Below are 25,894 nucleotides of genomic sequence, written 5' to 3'. Positions count from 1 at the left end.
CGAACAAGAAAATCTCAGCTACTGTCAATGAGTAGTATCGTCTTAATGCGTAATAAATGTATTACCTAAAATGAAAACATACTTGAGACAGCTTCTAACCATATCCAAACTATTTTCTTTCAGTTTCAATAACATGTAATTTGTTCTTAATTTCACAAATAAGAATTCATTCATATTGGTGAGAATATCTTTTTTAAAAAAAAAAAAATTCAGGGCATCAATTCAAACTTACCAAACAGACCCCACTACATTGATGAAATTAAGTCCAGCAGAGTTTGCCATGACCTGGGTGGCTGTGGTTCCTGGAGTTATAGATGTTACCATGGTGGAAAGAGGAATGGTCGTTACAGGCATTGCCTGGCTCAGAGACCTTTGCTGCTGAGCAAACTGAGTTAACAAAGTGGGCTGAGGGGTGAAGCCTGAATCTTGGGGAGTAGGGGTGGTTGAAGGGGTAATAGGAGTTGAGCTCTGAGCATCAGGAGGGTGTGGGGTCGATGAAGGGGTTGGTGTAGGAGTAGATGGCTTAGGAGTTCCAGATCCTGCTCATTGAGAAAAATAAAAATTGCTAGTTTGTTATAAATGGCTAGTCCTTTTAAAAATAAGGTTAATGGAATCTTACTTAGCACTGACAATTTGTTCCAGTTTTTTTTTAAGCAGTTAACTGCAAGTGTTAATTTCTACACATGATACATGAGTGTTGCTACACTCAATTACAATTAAGGATGCAGTATATCACCTAAAACTCCCATCAGAGATGCTATTGCAGTAACAGTAAAAATATACATTGTATTCTACCACAATACCCATTTAAAAGTTATTTTCCTACATGCTACCTTTGGCCTAAAAAGTTTAAAAGGAATTCAAATTAATTTTTGTTATTTACGATTTCACTAATTTAGGACTTCATTTAAAATACTGCTTATTTTCTGTTACAATCTGAGATAAACTCTGAACATATTTAATAAATTACATATGGTTAACAATCATATTTGGCACCTAGATATACGTTTAATTCCTAACACATCAAGTTTATCCTGACAAACAAATTTACAAAACACAGTAATAAAGTAAATATTTGATAGATAATACTGCATCTTTAACAGTAACTGTGTACTTCTGTTTAAATGTAGAATGTATAGAAAATCTGTTGTGAATGAAGTATGCACAGTTTATCAACTTTAAAAAAAAAACAAAAAAAAAACAAAAACCAAAAAAATAAAACCAAAAGCTCTTGAGGTGTTTTCTTTTTTAGCTTTCATGTCCTGCAGAAAGAAAGGAAAGAAATGTGAATGTCCAGAAGCTGTCACTCAACCCTTACTTAAAGTAACAACTGTGTGCAGTAGATTAACATAATCCATACCCACAACATAAGAAGTGTGAATAAGACTTTCAGGAAATTTATAAATTTTTCTTTGTGCAAAACAAGAAGGCAGAAAAATTACACCTTTTGAGCTATCAAGATGAAGATGTTTATCTAATGTAAAGACCACCCTATCACTGTGCAGTGTACTAAAACTTTCAGCACACTTTAGTTATCTACAAAAAAATCTAAAAAACTGGAATCATTTTTGTAAATTGGTACCTAATATCTCAGATATTTATTCATTTCAAGAAATTCTCCCAAACTAATGCTAGAATTATTGTATAACTCCTCTTAATGGTTAAAAAAAGTATTCAGTACTAAAAATTACATTTTATTATCTTCAGATAATGCTTTATGATCGTCACCACGGTTTAGTAACTGACAACAATTTCTAAGAGTGTAGAAGTGTTTATGAAAAATTGGCTTTCAGTTTATTGTATCACCACCTTGGAACTAGTTGGCTTCTTACATATACAAAGATAAGACTGCAGCAACAACTCTTATGACTTTTTTTTTTCTGTATCAGCTGCATAGTTTATACAAAATGTAAAATGATCCTAGAGTACAATGAAATAAAAAAATATTTTGGAGTCTTATTGCCACATTTAACTACCAGATTTTTTAAAAGAGATGTGTAGGTTGTAAGTCTATAAGAAAGGTATACACAAAGTGCATACACACAGAAAAACAAATACAATTACATTAAACACATAATACATACATTCAACAAGAAGTTTGCCAGAAGCTTCTCAAAACTTACACACTTTGAGTACACAGTACATTCAGATTTCACTACTTCCCTGATCAAAAAAAGCTGTCTTAAGAAACACTAATGCTAAAGCTTATGAAGAGTTAATGAAGAATTTAAATTATGACTCACTTTGTGATGAACTGGCAGGTGACAGGGCAGCTGGAGAAAGCATGCTAACTTGACTGAGATCCACAGATGACTTCCGAGAAAGACTTGGTGGCTTAGAAGCAGGAGGAGGAGTTGGAGACTTAAGAAAGCTGCTGGCCTGTTGTGGCGTAAAATAGTTACCTAGAAGAATATAAAAGTTATGTCCTAAATTTACAACTCGAAATTCTGTGAAAATCAAAGTATAAGTAAAGTCTTAAAAACTGAATAAGATCACATGATGTTTCTTACTGTAGATTACAGGAAACTAAGGAATGTAATTAATACCTGAGGAACTACTTCCTGAGCTTGAGGGAAGTTTGATGGGTGGGGGTCGATGTTTTACTCCCTTCCCCAGTACCGAAGACTGAACCGACACGGTCTCAGGCTGCTGCTAAGGGACAGTGACATCAAGCAGGCTTGTTAAAATTAAGGTCAAATCAGTAATTCATAAATTAATACCAGTATAACTCCTAGATGAAAACATAATTTAAAACTCTGCAAAGTACTCTCAGTGATTATAGGTGCTACAGAAGAATATAATTTCACACAAGGAAATCCATGAAATATCAATATAAGCCTGGCTTCTATTAATTTTTGCTCCAAAAGACGCATTAGAGCTGATTGTCCAGCTAGGTCTTATTTTCGGGGAAACAGGGTAGGCACAAAAAGGTAAACAAACACACCTCTGCTTCTTTCCCTGGAGAAAGCTGACTCAGGCTGGCTGAGCCACTGGAGCTGTGCGACATCTTGACTGGACACTTGGCTTCATTCTGGACCAATTCCTGGTACTGATTGACTACCCTGAAATATTAGGAAAAAATAGTTAAGAATTAGTTAACTCTTTTAAACAAATTTATTATATAGAAAACATATATCTGATAATGAAAATTATCAGAATTAACATCAGAATTAACACAAAAATTATTTGGCCATTTAACTTTTTGTTAAAAGTATATTCTAATCTTTTCAATGACAAGCTAATGCTCAAAACACTGCATTTAAATCAACAATCTAAAGATATAGTTTTAGCATCTATCTTGTTTCTAAACAGAAATTACAGCATTTATTTAACCAATCATCAGCCAAAAACATTACCAATAACTTCCACTTACATTGTGATTGAAGTGCTACCTAGAAATCATCTTCCTTACCTACCACATAAATATGTGTAAGTTTTCTTATTTAAAGTAAAACTATTTTAAACATTCTTTTAACTGTTATTTTCTTAATTCTGTTTTTTTAAATTCTAGTAATACCTATGGCATAACTAAAATCAAAGTTTTGACAACTAACAGAGTAATTCTCTATCCTCTAAGACAGAAGTTTTTCACATCCATCCAGATAAAAACTAAAGATACTAGTATATTCACCTCTCAGCATCAGTCTTTGATCCAATAATGAACCTAAAATGTTTTAAAAAGAGAGAAAAGTATTAGATAAGAGGAACCCTGGGATTACTTTTGAAGGCTTCCACATTTTAGTGACAATTTTATAAATTGAGTTAAAATCTACCAAGAAATGAAAAAAAATCAAAACTACATTTACATTTATGAAGCAATGACCAAGTTTTGCATGCAATAATTCTGTGAATAAATTGGCTGATTTCCTTTAAGAAAGACTGGGCACAAAACTTAAGTATCGAAACAAAATTTGGGCTGAAAGTTACCAAGTGCTATGCACCCTTGCAAGTGTCTGACCTACAGCAAAATTCACTGAACTCCATGTGTAAGGCCTGTGGCCTTCCTCTCTCTTTAACCTTTGATTTTGGAAATCATTGTTCTGCACAGCAGGATCATAGAATATACGAGGAAGATAGTTTATCGCCAATTCAGATAAAATCTCTTTACCAAGTCTTTTTAAAGAGTTTGACATTTATGTGATTTCTTAACAGATTAAAATAGTGAGTTTGTTTATTTTTTAATTACCAATTTGAATGATCATCTGTGGAGGAGCTGAAATATAAAATGTAAAAAAAAGAAAAAACCTGGTTAATGCAGCTCAAACTTTAACTTCATAGTTATCAAATCAAGTAATTTATGAATATGGAGAATGACTGGAAGGCAATAAATCATGCATTTTTGCAGCGACTCCCTGATGTAAAGGCAAAAAAAAAAAAAAAAAAATTCAATTTTCTTGTCAAACAAATCTAATTGGTTGCTTTTTAAACTGATTTTGTTTTAAGTGGGAACATGTTGTTCCCTTGTGTTCAAGAAAAGTTAATAAATTTATTTAAAATGACCAATGTGTATCTTTAAGGGGAAGATTTTTAAAAAATATAGGTAATCAAAATATCTGACATTTCTACTTCATATACAACAATAGAAATTGCTAATGTGAGAAAACTAGCTGAAGATTCCCTGACTGCTACTATTCCCTCCCATTGACTGTAAGGCATTGGTGAGGTTAGTCTTTAAAATCCATTTTTCTCCTGCAGTTTCAATTAGTATTTTGTGTTAAGTAAAGGCTTTATAAATAAACAATTTAACATAGACCTGCCCTGCTTTTTTCTGATGAGCTTCTCTTTGATTTTTCTTCTTTTCAAAAGAGTATCAACTTGATTAAAAAAACTAATAAAAACAAACTAATTATATGTAAGTTCATAAATTTAGGAAGATCATCTACATATATTTCTAGAGCCAGTAACTACATGAAGATCTGAGTCTGTATCCTTAAACACAGTGCCGAAATACCTAGCATCTTTAACAGTTCTTACATTTACAGTAAATTTGCTTCTCATTTAAACAAACCATTGCCTGCAACCATTTCATGCTCAGAGGTTAAACTCCTAAATGGCAAAACATAAATATACCAAGAGGGATATCACAGGAGTATCCTTCAAAGCAAATATAAAAATAGTTATACCATAGGATTTTTTTAAAAAATTACTGTTATTTTAAATAACTCTTGTACAACCTAGTAACTACAATTTAAGTTTTACAGATTTAGGTCTACTGCCATATCTAATTGCAGTATTTAACAAATGAATCCCAAGGGGAAATTTTTAATCACTAATAGTTTATCAACAGTTGCTAAATAAATTCTGATGGTTGATTCTGTCAATTACAAACATTTAACAGAACTCACTGGGATGGAGACATCTGGCTCTCACTTTCCTCATCTTCTTTACATGGCTGAATTTTACCATAGTAAAGTGGATCACCAAGTGACTGCAAAATGGTCAGCTTTGTTTTCTGATACTGATTACCAGCTTCAGATTCAAATACATAATCATCTTTTACATCCTGAAAAAGACAGAGCATGAATGAAAGGAGGCTACCTGGCAGGCCTGACAAACTCAGTAACAAAGTAACCACATGGGATGTTCTGATCATAAAAACTGTAACTGAGCACATTATAATGGAAGTCACATCCTAAGGCCTATGATAAATCTTTACTCTGAGCAAATCTTATCCATTGTTTTTGTGTCTCTAGGATAACATACATAAATTTAAAATGCCAGGACGACCTCTTCTCCAGATCTCCAGATAAACATTCCAGTGAGATGACCCCAACATGCCTCATGATTATCTTTCACCCACATACCTCTGTAAACCACATATATTTAATGTTAACAATCCTGCACTCACCAATGTAAAAGAATATGTCTCTCTCCATTTTACTTTTTATCCAATCCTAGAAATTTCCCCAATTTACCTTCTCCTGCCTCCTTCATCTACCACCAGCGTATTTCATGTAACCTTCCTTCTGTCTTTTCCTTTGATTCTAATGTATAAAATGTAAAATTGCTATTCCTTAGGGCATTTTCTCAGTCCTCTGAGATTTTCGCTTCTGGGTCTGGCTCTCAGCTCCAGCTCAAATAAACTCTTTAAACCTTTCTTTAGGTTTGAAATTTCTCTTATGGACATCAGAAGAATGCCTTCTTTAATAAACACAATCAGAAATGGACAAAAATCAGACATAAACAACACACTAACATATGTGGCAATAGGAAAACACATGGCATGTAGGCTATAAACCTGTTTAAAACTGCTGAAGATAATAAAGCCCAGAATTCTTTTTCACCTGAACTTTGGGAATATGCGTACCATCTGGATATTTAGTTAACAAAGCCTAAGTGAAATATGGCAGAAATTCATACAATGGACATATGAATGTAAATTATAAAATTGAACTTTCAAAGGCAGGTCTATTTCTATTTGTCATGAGTCTTTTTGTTGTTGCACATACAAAACATCTCTTACCATTTCACTCCTAGATTCACCTTATTTAAAATATTATGCCTATTCTTCATTTAAGGAGTTGTCATCACAAATAGGGTAAGTTACCCAGAGTTATTTCCCTTAAGAGACATACTTAGAATAATTTACTAGTTACTAATTTGAAACAGGAAACAAATCGGAACTACCAATCTGCCACCAAAAGTAAAAATGCGGTTATGCATTAAAATTGCCTTTTAAACTGAAAACCATACTTTATGAGAAACGAAATTAGTTGTCCCTTCTTTTGATTCAATGAACTCCCAGAAAGTCCTTTTTAAAAAAAGATCCCAAACTAAAGGCAACCGCTTTTGCTGTTTAATAAATTCAGATCCCACATTAGAAGCAGCATCATTAGAAATGAAGATTGCAATGGTTACTTACATGGGCTGGCCAGACTGTTGGCTGTGAGTCATCAGATTTGATAGATTTTTCCACTTTAGCATATTTCTCCACCTAAGCAATCAAGAGACAGCAGATATAATGAAATCTGTATTATGACCAAAGAGAAGAATCTAAGTAACTTAACAATAAAATATACTTTTTAGCACAAGAATTCTTAAATCACTAATATCACTGTCGTGTTGATGTCCACATGGGTTGTGGTCCCGGGGGTAAGTTATCTGTGACTTGGAGAACTGGAAGATAATGTGGAGCTGAAGGCAAAGCAGACATGTTTTATTCACAGGCTTCCTGGGACACAGCTAGGGGTTTCTCACTGCTGCACACAGCTGGACATTTTCAGGTTACAACCTGCAGCCAGTAGCAGCCTCGTAACTCACAGCAGCCTGTTTCGCAGCAGCCCTGGGGCATGGCCCCTACAACCCCCTTTCTCAGCAGCCCTGTACAATACGGCCTACGGTCTCCACCGTGTTTCCACCTCAGCCACAGCCCAGCCTCTGTCCCATCCCCTAAAATGGCAGGACCCCTTTATAGCATAGAGACAATAGAGGCACACAGCCAAGGTGCTTACATAAGCATATACACAAACAACATCTTCAGGATGGAAGGCACTTGAGCGATGTACTATCTTATCAGACTGGTGGGCTGGTCAGGGTCAGCAGCTGGCGGGGGGTGGTGGTGGAGGAGGGGGAGCCTGACTAACTTTTGTCCCTACAATCACCAACTACTTATGCTTAAGTAGTTTAAAACTCTCCCGATATATTCAGTTAAACCAACTGTTTTAAAAATAAAACAAAATTAAATCTCCTTGCCATTAAATAAATGTAATAAGCACAGCGCTTTCTTAAACAGCGCCTCTTTTTATTTCATAAATTGGTATCACATTTGTCCTTTAGGAAAACCGGAATGTCACAGAGGTGATTAGGACCAGGATCTTTTCCTTTGGCTGGGTTTTTAATGAAACAGTTGTCATGTAACAGTGGGGACAAGACTGAAGGAGACTAGGGAAGTTAAAGTTGATAAAATTTTTATGAAACTTTTGCATTTTTTAGTCAGACTTAGATCATATATTCTGTCTATTTCCTACCAGCCTGTGAATCAAATGCTCTTATCTTCCTGGTAAACCATGATCTTAAGAGTAACTTAGACTCACCTGGGCACTTGGTAAAAATTTGGATTTCCATGTCCCCCCGCCCCACCCCGAGATATGACTCAGTAAGTAGGTGTGAAGTGGGATTTGAAATGTGTATGTTTAATTGGTCCTAGATGATTCTTCTAATTGAGTCAGGCTGAGAAACTCTGTATTAAGGCTTCGCTACTCAAACTGTGATATAAGAGCTTGTCAGCACTGCAGCATCTCAGCCCCGAGCCCAACCTTGCTGAATTCGAATCTGCATTTTAACAAGCACCACAGGTGATTTGTATGTACACTAGAGTTTGGGAAGCACTGCTTAGATATCCAACCTGCCCTCTACAGCTAAATTCCACTCTTTGGTATTTACACTAAACATCTCTTCTCAGGCTGCATTCTTCCAGGAGCACGTAAGTTACCAAAAAATAATGGGGTTTATTCTCTTGAGCTGAACATACAGTCTACTTCTGATGACTTGAGCTTTGTGCTTTTCACAAAAAAAAAAAAAAAATTCTTGTTTTTAAAATCAGAGATAAAAAGAATAGTACATGTGCTAGCCTGGAAAGGATGAAGAGTAAACAACTGTTGAAACAACTAACCAATTATAAACAGCTGAGTGCATAATAAAAAGGAATGCAGGAGAAAGAAATAGGACAATAAAACAAGTATGGGACCTCTCATCAAAAGATACCTTTCCTGTCTTTGAACATTTATATTTACAGTCATGTGTATTAAGGATCAGCAAAAAATACTACCCAAGGTTCTTCCTTTTGACCACTGCTCCAGTATTACTAATTTTTAAATTTATCCAATTTGAGAGAAAAAAGCATTATCAAAAAATTATGACAAAGTATTATGAAAAAAAAAAACAGAGGCATTTAATGCTATTACGTAACATGTACCATCTTTTCCCACATTTCAAAATTCTTTGGTTATTATTCCTGCTCTAAACACAGAATTATATTAAGGAGTTACTGTTTTCTAGCAGTTAACGCGAAAGAACACAGCTTCTAAAACTAAACAATTGATTTTTAAAAAACCTCATTTTCTTTTTTAAAAAAGTTTAAGAGTCTTTGTTTTCCCAAAGTATAAGCTACCATTTGTTAAACGTAGGAACCTTATATGAAAATCAGTGCAATTCATGAACTGACTTACATCCACTTCAGAAGGTATGGCCAAATTACAGGGACTCCGTTTCCACATATCTACACACTGAAAAATTAAAAACAGTGTAAGTAATACTGAAAATTCAAAATAAGGCAAGGCTTTTGGCATGATAAGCTAGACTTAAAGATGCATATACTTACATTTCCTGCTTTAGAAATTTTGAGGTCATAATGTTGACCTGCTTTTCTTTCCTTTCTTTTTTGTAAAAAATCAAGTAATTTTAGCTGAGGAGGAGGTGGACAATGAGACAGATCCTGCTGTCGATTCAGAGAGGACCTGGAATACCTCTTGAAACACCTGAAATATTAAAAGATTTGAACTAAACAAAGCTAACAAGAGAAATACAGAATATGGGTTTAAATAAGTAAGCATTAAATACGTAATTAAACCACAAACATCTGTAGAATACTACCACTTGCCAAGCAATGTCCTAGGTACTGGTGACATAAAAAGGAACAAGACAAACAAAATTCCTGCAACCCTGGAGCTGACAGTCCAGTGCAGAAGACACACCTTCACAAGTAAATAGTTAAGATCATTTCAGACAGCAATAGGCAGCAGGGGGAAAAAAGGTTAGTGAGGTTGTGTTAAGTGACAAGGAGGGCAACACTAGGTAAGGGAAGGACTCTGAAGAAATTATGAGATGAGACGTGACTGACAAGAAGGAACCAGCTAAAGATAGATCAGGGAATGAGATTTTGAAGCAGAAAAAGTTTTAAAAGGTGCTGAGGCAGAAACAAACTTGGTTTGCTTTAAAAACAAAAGGTAGCTGGGACTAGAACACCAGGGTCCATACAGTAGGAAATGACGTCAGAGAACAAGGCAGTGGCCTCACAGGTCAATGATAACGTGTTTAGATTCAGTGTGGAGTGTGATGGAATTCTCTTAGGAAAATTTAAGCAAATGGTGCCATAATCTGCGTTAAAAGATTTTTAAAAGATTCCTCTAGTTTGCTTACATGGCGACTAGACAAGAAGGGAGCAAAAGTGGAAGCAGGAAGACTAATTGGGTAGGAATTTACTACAGAAGATGAAGATGATCGTGGCGAGCATGAAGAGATGTGGACAGATACAAGGAGACTTTATAGGACTGCTGACAGATCCGCTATGGACTTATTTCACTATTTCTAAAGCTGTACCTTCCTTATCCTCAGTATATTTTATTTCATTGGTAAATAGAGGACTTAGAAAATAGATAGGTTTTTTAATCCCTTCAAACCTGAAAAAGATCCAAAGTGAGCAACTCAATTATGTAAAAAGAACTTAATGATCAGCCACTAAAATTGTAGGCCAAATTCATATGCGTTCTTTTATTAATTAGAAGAGATAGCTAAAACATTTAAAGACAAATTACCATGTTATTAAAAGGCATTTAATTATAAACTTCTGCAACTGTGATATTTTTCCTAAATCTCAAAATAAATTTCTTTAAAAGTACTATTAACAAAATTTAAACTGGTTACTGGGTATTAGGAAGTAATAAACTATTTTTTTGTTCATATTTGTCTCTATCTTTTTGGTGAATAGATTCTAAATTTATAGGAAGTTTGTTCTTCAAAAGAATACATGACTTCCATATAAAACAGTATTGAAAACTGTGAACACAAAAAAAAACACAAAGCAATTAAAAATCCTATTAAAATAAAAAACAAAAACAAGCACTTGTATACGTCCTTTGGAGGAAAAAGGTACCATACATAGCAAAATTTAGAGCTACTTGTCTAGAAGCCCATTTTGGTTTATCTTTCCACAAAGGTAATTACCGTTTCATTGGGCGTGTGTTCATCTTTTGCTTGTTATAAAGCAGTCTGTTTGCAGTGCACGTTACAGCAATAGAAGGATCAAGACACAGTGGTTCAGCTGTAGCAAGGATCAGCTGGCTCTCAAGCAAAAGTTTGTCTTCCTGAAATAGGTAAGAGCACATGTCAATACCAAATTTAACATTTTCAAATCACACATGACTTAATCTAGAACAATTCCTTGGAACTCTGCTAAGGACTAGAGTAAAATATATTATTTCAAGTTCCAATTCAGTGTGTAAACTGTAGAAACTTGACAACGTAGTGAAACTACTAATGGAAATTCACTAACTAGTACAGTGTACAAAATGGTCAAATTGTAAAGATGTCCATTTCTAAATCCAACAAATATTTACTGAGCACCTACTATGTGTTAGACACTGTTCTAGGAGTTGGGGATGAAGTAGGAAAGATAAAATCCTCTTCTCCCACAAAGCTTATAGATCAAGACGGATCACAGCGCTTTCAGTAACCAGGAGATAACGGTCCTATTTTATACTCAGCTTAATTTCATTACAATAAAATTGACTACACTAATACTGTATAAACCCTACATACCCAATTCCAAAGAATATACAAGCTTTTCACTGATATCACATAACTTACTTTACTGAATCCTATTTTTGTCACTTAATCTCTGAAATGTTTTAATAGCTATAAGCAAACTTTCTGAGTCAAATAAGTTCTTATTGCTGAATAAGAATTTTTGCAAAACAAAAAAAACCATTGCTTCTTTCAATAGTTCCATTCAATTATTGAAATTTTCAAAAATACACAAAAGCACAACTGTAATGACACCCATGTGCCAACACCCAATTTCATTTAACAACCACCCCTCTATTTTTTGTTTGACTAATTTAAAATGTATCTCTGACACTGTATTATTTCACCTGAAAATACTTCAGCGTGCACCGCTAACTGACAAGGACTTCTAATATCCAGTCTATATTTAAGTTTCCCATTATCTCCAGAGTGTATTTTTAGTTGATTTGTTTGAATTTGAAGTCAAACCAGGCCTACAAATTGTTATTTGGTTTTTCTCTCTCTTAAGCATCTTTTTTTATTCTGTAATGATCACCTTTTCTTTTTCCATGCAACTGATTTGCTGGATTTGACCACTTGCTTCCTCATAGTATCATCTGCTTCCTTATCTTGTCATTTTAATGGTTTCTCTTATTCCCTGAATTCCCTATAAACTGTTAGTTAGATGTAGAGGTTTGTTGTATTTCAGGTTCTATTTTTTTAGCCAAGAGTTTATTGGTACTTCTGTGTACTTTCTCATGCATCACACCAGGAGGCACTGCCCACTTTTAGATCAGTTGGTTTACTCAGATCTCTGCATTATACAAATTTCCAAGAACCACACGTCTTCTGGAGGAAAAATTAATATAAGACCTGGTCTTATTTTACTAAATATAAGACCCGGTATAATATAATATATACTATAATTTAATACAATACAATACATACCCGGTCTTATATAAAACCAGGTATAATTAATATAATACCAGGTCTTATATTAATTTTTGCTCCAAAAGACGCATTAGAGCTGATTGTCCGGCTAGGTCTTATTTTCGGGGAAACACGGTATAAACCCTAAGTTCTAAAGTTCACAAAGGAACCCCAAATGTTACTACCAGCAGAAAGTATATCTTGCTTAACTTAATATATTAAGTGTTGTTTCATCCTGTATTTTGCCTGTTTGGGATTAAAAAAAAAATCAACTAACCTGGGTCCATTTATGGTTATCACTTGTTATTGAATGTACATCACAGATCAAAGTCTAGAAGAAACCAAAAATTTTAAAACACATTAATGTATACTCATACAAACATATGAAGACATTTAATAAAACTCCAAATCAAATCTAAAATAATAGGTAATTAAACTTTCCTCACCTGCATTGTTGGACGTAAGAGAATGTGCCTACTTTGGTAACCTGGCGATTTCATATTACTGGACTGCCTGTAGTCACGTATTTCTGCTATGACACATCCACAATGAAAAATATTAACCTGTTTTAAATGAAAATATTTAAGTAAATGTCATTTTTCCAAAGCCTAAATAAGTGGGTTTATATTAAATATTTCAGTTCTTTATACTCTCATGCAACGTTTCTGGTCACTCAGATACTCTTAAATGGATTTCCTTGGCAGATTTACCACTACATACACAAACCCTTTAAAACGAATTATGTATTTCATGTTCATCACTATGACCCAAGAAGCAGTTCAACAAAGTGTCTAGTTATAGAGTTTTTGGCATTTATATACTACTGTTATACATCATTGGAATTGTTTCATTGGCTCAGTTATACTTTGCTAACTTTATCAGTTATAAATTATCAATCAACCCTGCCAGTTTCAGCTTATGGACACGACGGCTATATTTGTTCTGCTAAAACTTCCAGAAGACAGTCTTTATTAATAAGAGGAAGGAAGCAAATTATAAATTCAAATAATCTTCTGTAAAATATACTGTTTTCTAGGCCTCTTCCTAAGTCCAAAGGTAAGAACCTTTATCACTCAAGTCTTGCCAATTACCCCTTGCCACGTCACTCATAGTATTGTTTTTTCACCCATTCAGAATTTTTAGTGTGTAATGTGAGCTCCATGTTTATCAGTCATCACTATGCTCATGCTTTCTAGTAAGTATTTAGTGAACCCCTACGATGTGAACTATGTGCCAGGCCCTATCCAAGAAGCTTCAGATTCGGTGCCAAGACAACACTTGCTCAGTGTGGAAAGATAGGCAATAAACATGTAACCAAATAAAATAATTTTAGATGGTGATGAATACTACAAAGGAAATAAAACAGGGAGGGGCTTATTTAAATTGTGTGCTCAGATAAAAACCTCTCTGAGGAAGTGATGTTTCAGCTGAGACCTGAATCACACTAGGGCCAGATATTTGGGATAAATAATTCCAGATAGAAGGAATAGCAGATGAGTAAGACTGGTGTGTTTTAGTTTGGAAAAAAGGCATGAATGGCTGGAGTGTACCTGAGTGGGGATGAGAATCAGAAGATGAAGACAAACAGGAACGCAGAGGCTTTGTGCAGTGAGAGGACACTAGAGAACTTTAAGCAGGGGCTTTATTTTTTGTTTTGTTTTGTAAGCTTAATCTGTCTGTGGAGAACTGATTTCTGGGATACTAGAATGAAAGCAGGAAGTTCAGCAAGGTAACTATAGCAGGTTATGACCATATAGTTTGAAGATACAGCTGACATTTGCTGAGTGAATGTTAAAAGGTAAGAGTAGGGTCATTCATTAGATTAAAAAGACTGGTAATAGAGCTGATTTGGAAAGTAAAATAAAAAGTGTTTTGTCATGTTGAAAAACCTATTATGTATTCTAGTAAATATGTAAGTTTGGAATGGTCACTGTGAGAGAGATAAGCAAGAGATTACATGTCATTTTTAAACACATGAAGTTGGCTGAGATCATCCAGGGAGTGTTACTAAAGAATAGAGTACCCAGGGAGGCGAAGGAGGGGGAAGGGGAAAAAAAAAAAAAGAATAGAGTGCCCAGGACTGAAATGAATCCCCAAACCTACACACAGTTATCAGTGGAACAAAGATGACAGCAAAGATGACTGAGGATTAGAATGAGGAAAACCAAAAATGTGATGTCTCGGAAGCCAAAAGAAAGCTATTTCAAGAAGTAGTCATTTGCACCGAACTTTGCAAAGAGACCAATTAAGATGAGAACAGAAAAGGATTTTTTTTAAAGAAATAGTATAATATAGTACAATAGGCTTGTATTCTTTAGCTAAAAGAGAGGGGGAAAAAATAAGAGAAGAGAGGGAGGTTATAGTAGCAAGCCAGTGAGAAGGAGAAGGAGGACGCAGAACAGAAATGGAGAGGATGCCTCAGGAAGAGCTTACTTCATCCATTTTAACAGCAAAGCACACAGAAAGAGTGGACAGAAATGTGCGGATGCTGGTGTATAGTGTTAGGAGCAAACAAAGTTCCCATCTGATGCCTTCTTTTTCTTCAGTAAAGTACATAGTATGGCTGGGGTGAAGCCATGGGACTAAGCATTTTCTTTTGTAATTTGTTGATTGTAGCTATAGAGAAATTTCCAGTGGATGAGCTTATCGTTAGAGCAACTGTAGAGCAACTGTAGAAGAACCAACTAAATCTATGCATTTCAGTACAGCCTAAAGGATAAATATTCCACAATAAACCAGTGTTCATATAGCTACGTACATGTCGCATGTCATGCTCCAAGCGCAGCTGTGAACACGATTAAATATCCTTTATCACAAAATAACATATAGTTGACAAATCTAAGAATATTTTAAAGAGAAAAAATTTTGTACCTGAGATTTTTCTAGGAGATCAACTAAGATAGGAGGTAATTCTTCTGCATCCAAATATTCAAGCAATTCCCCTTCTTCATAAGGCAGTCGAATGGTCTCAGAATCTTAATTTAAAAAAAATAAAAGTTTGTGAAAATTATGAGGCTCACTAAAAAGCCTAGGTGCGTAATTTAAATGACTTTTCATAAAAAAATAAAGACAATAAAGCCAAAAGGCTCTCCTGAAGTCCTTCTTTATGTCAAGTCTTTTAAATGAATGACTTTACATACTGCTAAATGACTTGATAAACTGTATAGAATTTTAGATCAGAAAGGAGAAAAATGCCTAACGCATCTAGCATAACAATCACAATACAAATCAGACAGCAGTACATTATACAGATTATGATAAAATCCTGACGTCTGTAACTGAAAGGACCTTGAAAACTGTTTACTCTAATCTGAAAATCAGAGTAATTTGGTACCTCATCTGAAAAACGGTCATTTATAGAACAAAATTCTCTTTGTTTTACATTTTACAATTAAGTATCAACACAAGAAAAAATTCTTAACAAAGTGAGTTCCTTTTAGAGCTCATGATACCACAATATCACATTTTTAGATTCCTCTTTAGTGAAGTATGTTATTTACATATTAAAACTATTTTCATATTCACATTAATAAAAATAAAATGTTAACTTATGTAAATTACTCAAAAAGTCTGATTAATCTTGGAGTTTTCAGACTTAGTATATTCAAAATGTAGAAACATGCCTTAAAACACCTTATGCTATCTTAAAATATTAACAGCAATAGAATGAAAGAAAATTTTAACAATTATTTAAAAATTACATCTTTTATAACTTAATTTCAAAGACCTATCTCAATCAGAATACTTCTCAAATGCATATTCAGGAAAGCTAATCATATTAGAGTTGATTTCTAATATTCTAACAAAACATCAAATACAGGAAAATTTCTCATCAGTCTTTTATCAAGTCATCACTGATCTGAAGGACAGAATATTGAGCAGGTAAGAAGGTACTTCTAAAACACAACACATCCTGCCAGGCAGAGGGATTTTTGTGGCTGCTGCCTTCTGGAGGTTCTTACCTGATCCATTTTTCCCCCTGAGCATCAGAGAATATCCCTCATTTCCTGGGTACAGGTTGACCACTAAACATGACAATGTCTCTTGCATAACAAGCTTCTCTAATAAGTTCACATTTCTTCTTAATTTCTGCTTTAAAAAGAGGCAGAGCTCATGAAAGCAATCCAGCATCACCTTAATAATGCTACGATTTAACAAAAGCTGACCTGTATTAATCTTTTGGTGTTCCTTCCATATTATGATCCTAAATATGCCGGGGGTGCCAAAAAATGTACGCATTTTAAGAGATGTTATCTATGTATTACTTTTCAAAGTTGAATTGTGGTAGCAATGTGTAGTATGATGTTCCCTCAAAAGATGGTGTTAATCAAATGAATGCTAGCATCATTCATTGTATTACAATTTTAACACAGATTTTTCCTTTCTTAAAATGTGTATACATTTTTTTGGTACCCTCTGTATAGGGAAGATTCACAAACACTATATATAGCCACCAAATAGGTGACATCTGTGTAAACTTAATTTTAATCTATTGCTGTTTTATGCAAATTAATTCATATCACAAGGAAAAACTAGTGATCTATATGAAACAATAAAGTTAAATATAAAATATGTACCTTTGAGTACATAAGTAGCAAACATTTAAAATATTTAAATTAGTAAAATGTAAAAACCATTAAATGTAAATATTTTCTAAAAAGATGCTATATAATTAGTTTCTACTAAGTAAAAGTCTACATTAAGTAAATAAAGAATTTGAGGCATTTTCTTTGGTTGTACTGTTACAAGTGTACATCTCTTAAATATTTTATGGCCTAAATTAGATCCAAACATGTTCAACAGCTCAAATTCACTGAAATGTTAAACTCAAAAATATCTAATAATTGGTTAAGAGGTAGTAGGCAATGTAAGCAATTTTCTGTAAATTCAATTTACTCCTTAGGAACCACTTTGTTAATAAAAATCCAACCGAAAATACAATACACACACATCAGCATAAATTATTTTAGAAATGTACATGATTAAAGCCCACTTAGAGATATAACAATTCTTGTCATCAAATCTTATTTGCAAAAGGTATCAGTCAGTAGAATACTTCTTTTTGCACGATCTCAAAAACCATGTTTTGAGTGTCTTATATTAAGTGTGTATGTATATGTTATATATAATATATATAAAACATATATATAGTCATATGCAGAGTCTTGATTACTATCACCATAAAATCAAAAAACTGCATTTTCAAATCCAAAAAAATGGCAAACAACTTTTAACCACTTTGGTATTAAAAAAACTTAGTAAAGACTAAAATTTTCACGTCTTATTTTCAAGTGTAGAAAAAAGGTCATAATTGGACATAAAACAGAATAGTTAGAGTACTCTTCAAGAAAAACAAGTTGGTTCCCATGTAGTTCTGGGGTGAGCATACAGATCAAAGGACAGAAAATTTTCTCAAAGGACAAGCTTGGAGGCCATGTGGGCTGTGTGATAACCACTCAGCTCAGCTATCGTATAGTGAAATTAACCATAGAGAAGACATAAACCTGTGAGTGTGGCTGGATTCCAATACAACTTAATTTACAAAAACACCAGTGGGCCATTTTTGGCTGGTGGACAATGGTTGCCAACCCAATGTAGAATCTTTACTTACGTATCTCTCCTTAGTTCTGTCTCTGAGGTGAAGAATATGTTCACTATATTGACTATAATGATAGCTTCATGGGTGTTTACATGTCAAAACTTATAAAATGTATACTTTATACATGTGCAATTTATTATGCCAATTAATTATACCTCAATAAAACTTAGGGAAAACATACCGTAAGATTTATTCATAGTTTAACAATCATTTTTTCCCAATGTAAAGATTTCAAGGTTAGATACTACTGGACTTCCACTAATTTTTTTGCCTAAAAGGTAAAATGGTATTCATTTTTATTTTCTCTTTTACACGTCCCCCTCAGTTAATTTTTTGCAATTACAGTTGACATACAATATTAAAGTGTACAACACCGTGATTAGACATTTATGTAACTTACAAAGTAACCATCCTGATATATCTAGTACCCATCTGACACCCTACATAGTTATTACATTACTGTGTATATTCCTTATGCTATACTTTTTATCCTCATATTGATTTGTTTTTCTTATTTTGCTACTTATAACCATATATTTTTAAATTTTGTGTTTTTCTTCCTATACAAAATAGTCATGGGGATGTAAAGTAAAGCATAGGGAACATAGTCAATAATATAGTATAATAATAACTATGTATAGTGCCAGGAACATAGTCAATAATATAGTATAATAATAACTATGTATAGTGCCAGGTGGGTACTAGACTAGTCAGGGGGATCACTTCCTGACTAGGGGAAAACAAAATTATATAAATGTTTTACCACTATGCTATACACGTGAAATTAATATATCGAATGCAAACTATAATTGAAAAATTTTAAAAGGGATTAAAGTAAAGGGGAATTAAGAGGTTCAAATTTCCAGGTATAAAACAAATAAGTCACTGGGATGTAATGTACAGCAGATAATATAGTGAATAGTATTGTGATAGTGTGGTACGGTGTCAGATGTTTGTTGGGTTTATCATGGTGATCACTTCTTTAGGTATGTAAAAGTTGAATAACTATGGTGTGCCCCTGAAAGTAATATTACATTGTATGTTAGCTGTATTTTAAAATGGTATTCATTTTTAAATGAAAGATAACAGAAACTCACAGAGAGGCCTTAAGGCCCTTACAACCCAAGGGTATAATAAATATCAAGCAATCAATTTCTACTACATTTCAACTGCCCATACTTGTATGCTAAATAAAAATTAAGTTAACCCAGCCATGAACTAATTTTTGTGACCAAATTCACCTTTTATTACATCTGATTTTCCTACGTGTCCTGCAATAGTTTTAACTTTCTAGTGCAAATCACCATGAGGAAATAAGCTACTCTTCTCCCGTCTTCAGTCTACAAATCATTTCTCAGGAGGGAAATGAAGCAAAGATTGTATTTAGTGACTTCCCATTGAGATATTCTGTTACTCAGTAAACACTGCTCCCCTCACCTATCTAAGCATGTGATCTCTGCCTTGTGCCCAATTGATTAGCCAGGTCTCTGGGTTGGTCGTAGAACTGGCTAGAATCTAGCTGGAAAAGGTGTTAGTTCACTCACAAAAAACACAAATCCTTATCTACTTCAAATGTAACTCATTCAAATTTCCCTTGTCTTCTATATTTCAAAAGCCGTAACAACACAAAAAACTTATACTTACCTTAACCTCAGGCTCTTTTTCACATTCTTCAATATATAAGTCATAAAGTTTTTGAAATACAGATTTTCTAAAAACAAAATATACAAAATGATGTGAATACAATAATCATTATAAAGTAAGTGTTATTTTGAATTGCCCCATAATTTTTTTTCTGATTTCCCAAACACTGGAAGTGGGATTGGACATGGTAGCTAATATTAACTTAGAAAGTTCGAATAGATGCAAATTACCTGTAATATATATAACAAGTCTAGCACAGTGCTTGGTAGGAATGCAATAAATGGTAGCTATCATTACATTTCAATCAATCTAAGATGTCGTCAATTAATTGAGTATTCATACCTTCCACTAGATAGGTATTTCCTTTTAGGAGGTCTCTGTCGGGCACTTTCAATGACATACTAAAAAAGAAAAGTTCATGAAAATAGCTTGCCTTTTGCTTAGTACATGAACAACTGTATTAAGTATATTTAAAACACATATAACGCTAAAAAGGCTATTCAGTCACTCAAGTCTGATTCATACTAAATTATACCTTGTAAGAAAAGCTACTTAACTTCTAAATAGGTTATAAACAAGTAAAATTTAAACTGCACTAAAATTTAGCACAATATTTCATTGCTATACGCAAAATCATATAGCTTTACAACTGTGATTTCATAGCAGAAATATTCTCAAATGTTTTACATGACTTTTCAGAATATGCATAGCATATCCGATTGCAAGGACTCTGTGTGTGTGTGTGTGTGTGTGTGTGTGTATGTAAATTTAAGCTATTTTCCCCTTTAATTGAGAGCAATTAGAAAACTTGTCAAAACAGGAAAACATAAAACATAATTTTAGAAACTCTATGTCCTTGTTCAAGTAATATTTATTCCACAGCACTTTTATTCTGAGGATTCTGAGGATTCCAACAGATGATCCAAGTATCCCCTGGTATTTTAATACATTTACAGCAAAATTATTTGCATACTTGTCCTAAAGTATTAATGTACTACTTTGACATAGACAAAAATCTCTTAAAACTTAGTTTTGCCAATTAAAGTCAACACTATTTCAATATGTAACTTAGTCACGCCTCACCTCAGCACGATCCAAAGCTAGTTCTAAAGCTTGTTGCTGTAAAAGTAAATAGTGTATTTGGTAATATTAGTTATTTTCACACAAAAAAATAATTTAACATACATACAACATTTGTAATTAAGTGTTTAAAAGAGTTTAATTAAAGGTCTAGCGTATTTTCCTTTAACTCTCTCTTCCACCCACCCCATTGTACCATGTTTCCCCGAAAATAAGACCTAGTCAGACAATTAGCTCTAATATATCTTATGGAGCAAAAATTAATATAAGACGGGGTCTTATTTTCTACTATAAGACCGGATCTTATTTCTTACTATAATGTAAGACCGTTCTTATATTAATTTTTGCTCCAAAAGACGCATTAGAGTTGATTGTCCGGCTAGGTCTTATTTTTGGGGAAACAGGGTATGCTCAAGATATATTACCACAAAGAAAAAACATAGCAGTCTTGGGCACCTGATTATGACAACAAATTAAGTAAGCAATGCTAAAATGGCTTTCTCTGGCCAGTGCTTCTGAGGCTGATACAGCGCAAGGGGCTGGATATGGTAACTACTACCATTTTATAAACTTTAATTTCTTCAAAATTCTAAGAGCACCATTCAGGAAAATACATTAGACATTAAGTATGCAATTAAAGTGAAGCAAAGACTAAACTCTCCTAATCTGCTAAGAATCCCAAAAATGGGGGGTGGTGCTATTATGTTGGTACCTAACATCAACTCAGAAATCCCTAATATATTAATGCAGAGAATCTACAATACAGTGTTTTTAGGTCAGTGCCTAGTAGAAATGCAATAAATGATGGCTAATTGCCATGTTTCAATGACTTTAAGATACCATTAACTATAAGCACACATCATTATTTTAGGTAACATTAAGAAAGTGTGCCACCAACTATAATTGTAAGAAGTCATTGACTGTGGACTCATCAATTCGATAATATTAAAATGTGAAAGAAAATACAGCTTAGAGTTGATGAAATACAGTATTATTATTATATGTACAGTTTGAGATCTACTAGTAGATGCCCATCTTTCATCCATTACTTGGAAACCCTTATTTTAAGGCAAGAGGGAGAAATAAGGTAAGCTCAGTCCTCCTCATTTGTAACGCTTCTTTTGTAATGACACCTAAAAATAAGAAGTACTAGGTTTTAAACAAAGTTCAATAAACACACCAATAATTTCTCTTTCTAGCTTTGTGGTTTGGGTACCACACAGGGCAACTGTATTTTTCTGTTTTATTTTGTAGACTCCAACAATTCAATCTACCAAGTTGCATGACACCCAGCACCCACCAAAATCCCAAAAGGGGAAGGGGAAGAATAAATATTGACAGACTTTGGAAATCATGGAAACATGTAAGTGATCCTGCCACCCTAATCCTAAGGATGAAGAAGTCACACGATTACGAAAATAGTTGGCCTTTATAAAATGCAATTAAAAACCCATATTATCAAACATCTAAAATGTAATAAGTAAAAAAAATCTGAAATATACCCTCATTTCAAAAGATTCAGTTCAAATAAATTTATAACAATTTATTAAAAAATCTTATAAAGAGTAGATTCCCAATGAAACTGGTTCCCAGGATTCAAGATGAGATTCTTAAATATAATGCATTTGCCAGCACAAAAACATAACTCTGGATATATCCACTTCACAAATACATAAGGTTCTTGTAATTATTTTGGCCATAAAATCTTTAAGCTTATATAAAAAATGATAATAAATACAATCAAATATATACTGTAGGACAATTTTAAATATCCAGTCTTCTCAAGTAAATATTACATCTTCTGAAATCAAAACTTCAAAACGTCTAGTGAGATATACCTGCATAAGTAAACACAAGTATCATTTCTTCACTACCTCCTTCAAATACTTTAGAGGGAATTAGCCAATATGTATGCAAAATATAAGGCAAGGTCTGAAACCCACTGCGACAGCTCTACTTTAATAGAGCAGAGGTAGAGGCAAGACCCCAAAGAAGAAAGATAAATGAGCGTTATTCAGTGGTGGTCAGTGTTCATTTATTCTCATACTGTCAAATACTGCTGCTTCTTTTTAAAACTTTAGAAAGTGATTTTTCCCCCTTCATCTTTACTTTTTAATGGCAAACATTAAATCCCCAGCCCTAAGTATATTCAGTGACTGTAAATCAGTGACAGAAATGTGCTATTTTTATGGAGATGAAGGATGAAAACATTCTAATACACAAATATGAAAACAGCTGTAGCTTACCATTGTGGTATAAAACGGGTCCAAAAAGAAAACTTAAGTGCGTTGATGAAGTAGGGTGAAAACCATGTCTTTAATATCAATTTTATAGCACTGTAAAAGCAAAAACAACAAAACCTCCATATTAACATAAAGCTATCAAGAGAAATAAGATTTAGTAATTAACAAGGAAAATTATTTGAGGTTTATGTATTTCTAACACTTTTTAATAATAAGCAACAATAAAATTCATGTACCAAAACCTATCATTTTGTGGAAAAGTATAGTTTTAACTAGGTTGGGCAAAATACAGTTTGCAAGTTAAAATTACTACTCAGTTTCTTCAAAAATATTTAACATCCAGGAAAGAACAAATGTGTCTTTGGTTTTTATAAACATGTTTTTTTAAACTTTTATTTATTTAAAGTGTTTTTCCAGGACCCATCAGCTCCAAGTCAAGTAGTTGCTTCAATCTAGTTGTGGAGGGCACAGCTCACAGTGGCCCACGTGGGGATGGAACCGGCAATCTTGGTGTTAAGAGCACCGCGCTCTAATCAACTTAGCTAACCTCAGCCCCCAACAACAAATGTTCTTTAATTTCTTCTCTCTTATCATCTCTGTTGCTGCTTTCATTGTTCCTCTGGATTGTAACACCCTGCCAACTGGCCTTGGTAACTGTACAGTTCACTTTACAAATCATACATTTATTTCATCATACCCAATGATAAAAGTCTTCTAAACATATTCCCCCAAATGCCCCAGGCATTTTCCAAATGCATCTCCAGTTCCTCCAGCCTTTCCCTTCCCCTCAAGCAAACTGGATACACTCCAGAAGAACCTCATTTCTCTAACACACAGGTTCTCATCATAGCTGCACAACAGAGTAACCTCAGGAGCTTTAAAAAGTGGAATACCCATGCCCCACCCTCCAGTGATTAACTGGTCTGGAGTAGGGCCTAGGGATCAGCATTTCTGGAATTACCCAGGAGATTCAAAGGTGCCTGCTGTCCTGTATGGAACTCCACTGCTGTCTCTACCTCCCACAGAGATGGTTGGTTATGTTTGCTCTGAGAGTGATGCTAAATAAAGCTTATTTTTAATCTAAATTCTTCACCTAATTCCTTATAACCCGTGTGTTTATACAGCTAGGCTAAAAGCACATCTTGAAGTGATAGAAAATAGCATTTTCCACGTAAAATTGTTTTGGTTTGTTTTGGTGAACCCAAACCTTCGATTTTGTCAGTTTAGGTTTAAAAAAAGAGAGAGAAGGAAGAAAAGACCCAAATCAGGAATAATCGTTAAAAAAATGATTAAGACATTAATACTACCCTCGAAGAACTCATAGGAGATTAAATGTGAATTCAAGTTAGGGTGAAAAATTTCTTAGTGAATCTAAAGATACACTACCTACAGGCAAAATATGATGGCTTTAAAATTAGATCCTTCATTAAATTGGGGGATGGGGAAGAGGAAGGCTTAGTGACTTTTAAATTACGTAAGTTCTACAAAGATCAATTACTAGGTATACCACTTACAGACAAAACATTCTGACTGTATACAATATATAGAAGCCTGTGAGAAAAAAAAATGTAATCATCGTCTTCACTTTACAGAATAAGGCACTCAGAACCAGTGAATTTCCCAAGATCACGCAACTACACTGAACTCAGACCTCTATCATTTTAAATCTTAGATTCTTTCTACTAAAGCTTACAACTTTCAGACCACTCAATCCAGGACCTGTTTTTAGGTTTTCAAAAGCAAAGCATTTAAAATAAAAACCTGATTCTGCTCAGACTAATATATTAATTTTGACCTAACTTTACATCATAGTTATCCAACACAAGACTCCGAAAAATCTTGCGTTAGCAATAACCACTTTCCATTTCGGGTCCCACCAGAGACCCGAATGTATTGTACTCTGGGAAACGCAGCCCCCTCCCCATGCGGCGGTTCCGAGAGAAGGCTTCCAGAGGCATTCGCCAAGTTCTTTTCTGAACTCCCGGCCACCATGGCGAGGACCAGCAGTTAATCCAATTCTAACGTCGCAATCGATTCCCCTGATTTCTCAGATTGATCTGAGTTTCACCCAACTGCTCAAGCTTTTGTAACAACTTACGCTTTACCAGCAAAACGCCGCAACTCAACAGATGAGCGATCAGCCTTTATTCAATATGGACACCAAGAAACCCGCCCCCCCAAAGAAGCGCTACGCAAAATTCTTGCGTTTCCGTAAATACCTGTAACTGGAACCTAAAAGTCAAAACTACAATGAAAAGCGTGGCTTGGCAGCACCGTCAGAGGCAACAAAGGTGATCGCTAAATGGTGGCTGGCTCGGCCCGGCCTGCGTCTCTGGGGACAGCGTCCTCCTCCCACCGGCTCAGCAAAGCGGCGAAAAGCCACTCGGGAAGCCGTTCGCTCACCCCTGACCCCGACCGGGTTCTCGCGTGCCTTCCCCGCCCACAGCGGGCAAGACACTCCGACCCGCCGCCACCGCCCACCTGTGCGGGCCGCCGCAGCTGTGGGCCTCCAGACCGCGCCGCAGGCTCGGCCGAAACGCGACGAGCCGAGATCGGCCTTGCGCCGCCCGCCGCGAACCCACCTGCAGCTCGCCTGCCGCTCGCTCCGCGCGCTCACTGGCCGTTGCGCCGTCGCAGCCCAGTTCAGGGGCTGTTTCCGCACCCGCACTTCCGTCGCGCGCGGTGGGCGGGGCGGCCGGGCGACCGCGGGCGGAAGTGGTGGAACTGGGAGGGCTGGGCTGCCGCCCTGAGGCTTGGGCGCCGGGAGGTGGTGCTGCCGGGAGACCGAGGCTCTTAGAACTCAGGCCCCGCAGGGGTGGGGCCTTCTCGCTCCTTCGTGGGGTGGGCTTCCAGGTCTGTAACTTGCGAGGTAGGATGTTATTTGCGGGGTAGGGTACAC

The 25,894-nt window shown here is 35.0% G+C and overlaps 1 protein-coding gene across 19 annotated transcripts in view; it reads right to left on the bottom strand.

The window, feature by feature from the left end:
* SUPT20H (SPT20 homolog, SAGA complex component) overlaps positions 1 to 25,670 on the bottom strand; it is a 34,084-nt gene extending 8,414 nt beyond the window's left edge. For 4 of the 19 annotated variants that reach the window (XR_004422850.1, XR_004422849.1, XM_033104398.1 and 1 more), the window contains exons 1-20: positions 25,578 to 25,670; positions 22,999 to 23,088; positions 20,756 to 20,791; positions 20,015 to 20,073; positions 19,673 to 19,739; positions 16,392 to 16,521; positions 15,301 to 15,404; positions 12,876 to 12,992; positions 12,707 to 12,760; positions 10,942 to 11,081; positions 9,320 to 9,476; positions 9,168 to 9,224; positions 6,863 to 6,934; positions 5,346 to 5,503; positions 4,187 to 4,213; positions 3,632 to 3,664; positions 2,945 to 3,062; positions 2,547 to 2,652; positions 2,244 to 2,402; positions 233 to 539 (exon numbers count right to left, since the gene is read on the bottom strand). Coding sequence is in view for 17 of the 19 variants with exons in the window: in XM_033104398.1 (XP_032960289.1) it covers positions 233 to 539; positions 2,244 to 2,402; positions 2,547 to 2,652; positions 2,945 to 3,062; positions 3,632 to 3,664; positions 4,187 to 4,213; positions 5,346 to 5,503; positions 6,863 to 6,934; positions 9,168 to 9,224; positions 9,320 to 9,476; positions 10,942 to 11,081; positions 12,707 to 12,760; positions 12,876 to 12,992; positions 15,301 to 15,404; positions 16,392 to 16,521; positions 19,673 to 19,739; positions 20,015 to 20,073; positions 20,756 to 20,791; positions 22,999 to 23,001 (1,904 nt within the window). In the remaining 2 variants the exon portion in view is untranslated. Of the gene's footprint in view, positions 1 to 232; positions 540 to 2,243; positions 2,403 to 2,546; positions 2,653 to 2,944; positions 3,063 to 3,631; positions 3,665 to 4,186; positions 4,214 to 5,345; positions 5,504 to 6,862; positions 6,935 to 9,167; positions 9,225 to 9,319; positions 9,477 to 10,941; positions 11,082 to 12,706; positions 12,761 to 12,875; positions 12,993 to 15,300; positions 15,405 to 16,391; positions 16,522 to 19,672; positions 19,740 to 20,014; positions 20,074 to 20,755; positions 20,792 to 22,998; positions 23,089 to 25,214; positions 25,371 to 25,476 lie in introns of those variants that run through there. The other 15 variants (XM_033104411.1, XM_033104402.1, XM_033104399.1 and 12 more) reach the window with 15 other exon arrangements.
* Between the last annotated feature and the right edge of the window lie 224 nt (positions 25,671 to 25,894).

Source organism: Rhinolophus ferrumequinum, chromosome 4 (genome assembly GCF_004115265.2).
Source record: "Rhinolophus ferrumequinum isolate MPI-CBG mRhiFer1 chromosome 4, mRhiFer1_v1.p, whole genome shotgun sequence".
In the NCBI taxonomy this organism is placed as follows: domain Eukaryota; kingdom Metazoa; phylum Chordata; class Mammalia; order Chiroptera; family Rhinolophidae; genus Rhinolophus; species Rhinolophus ferrumequinum.
This window is presented reverse-complemented; position numbering and strand designations above follow the sequence as displayed.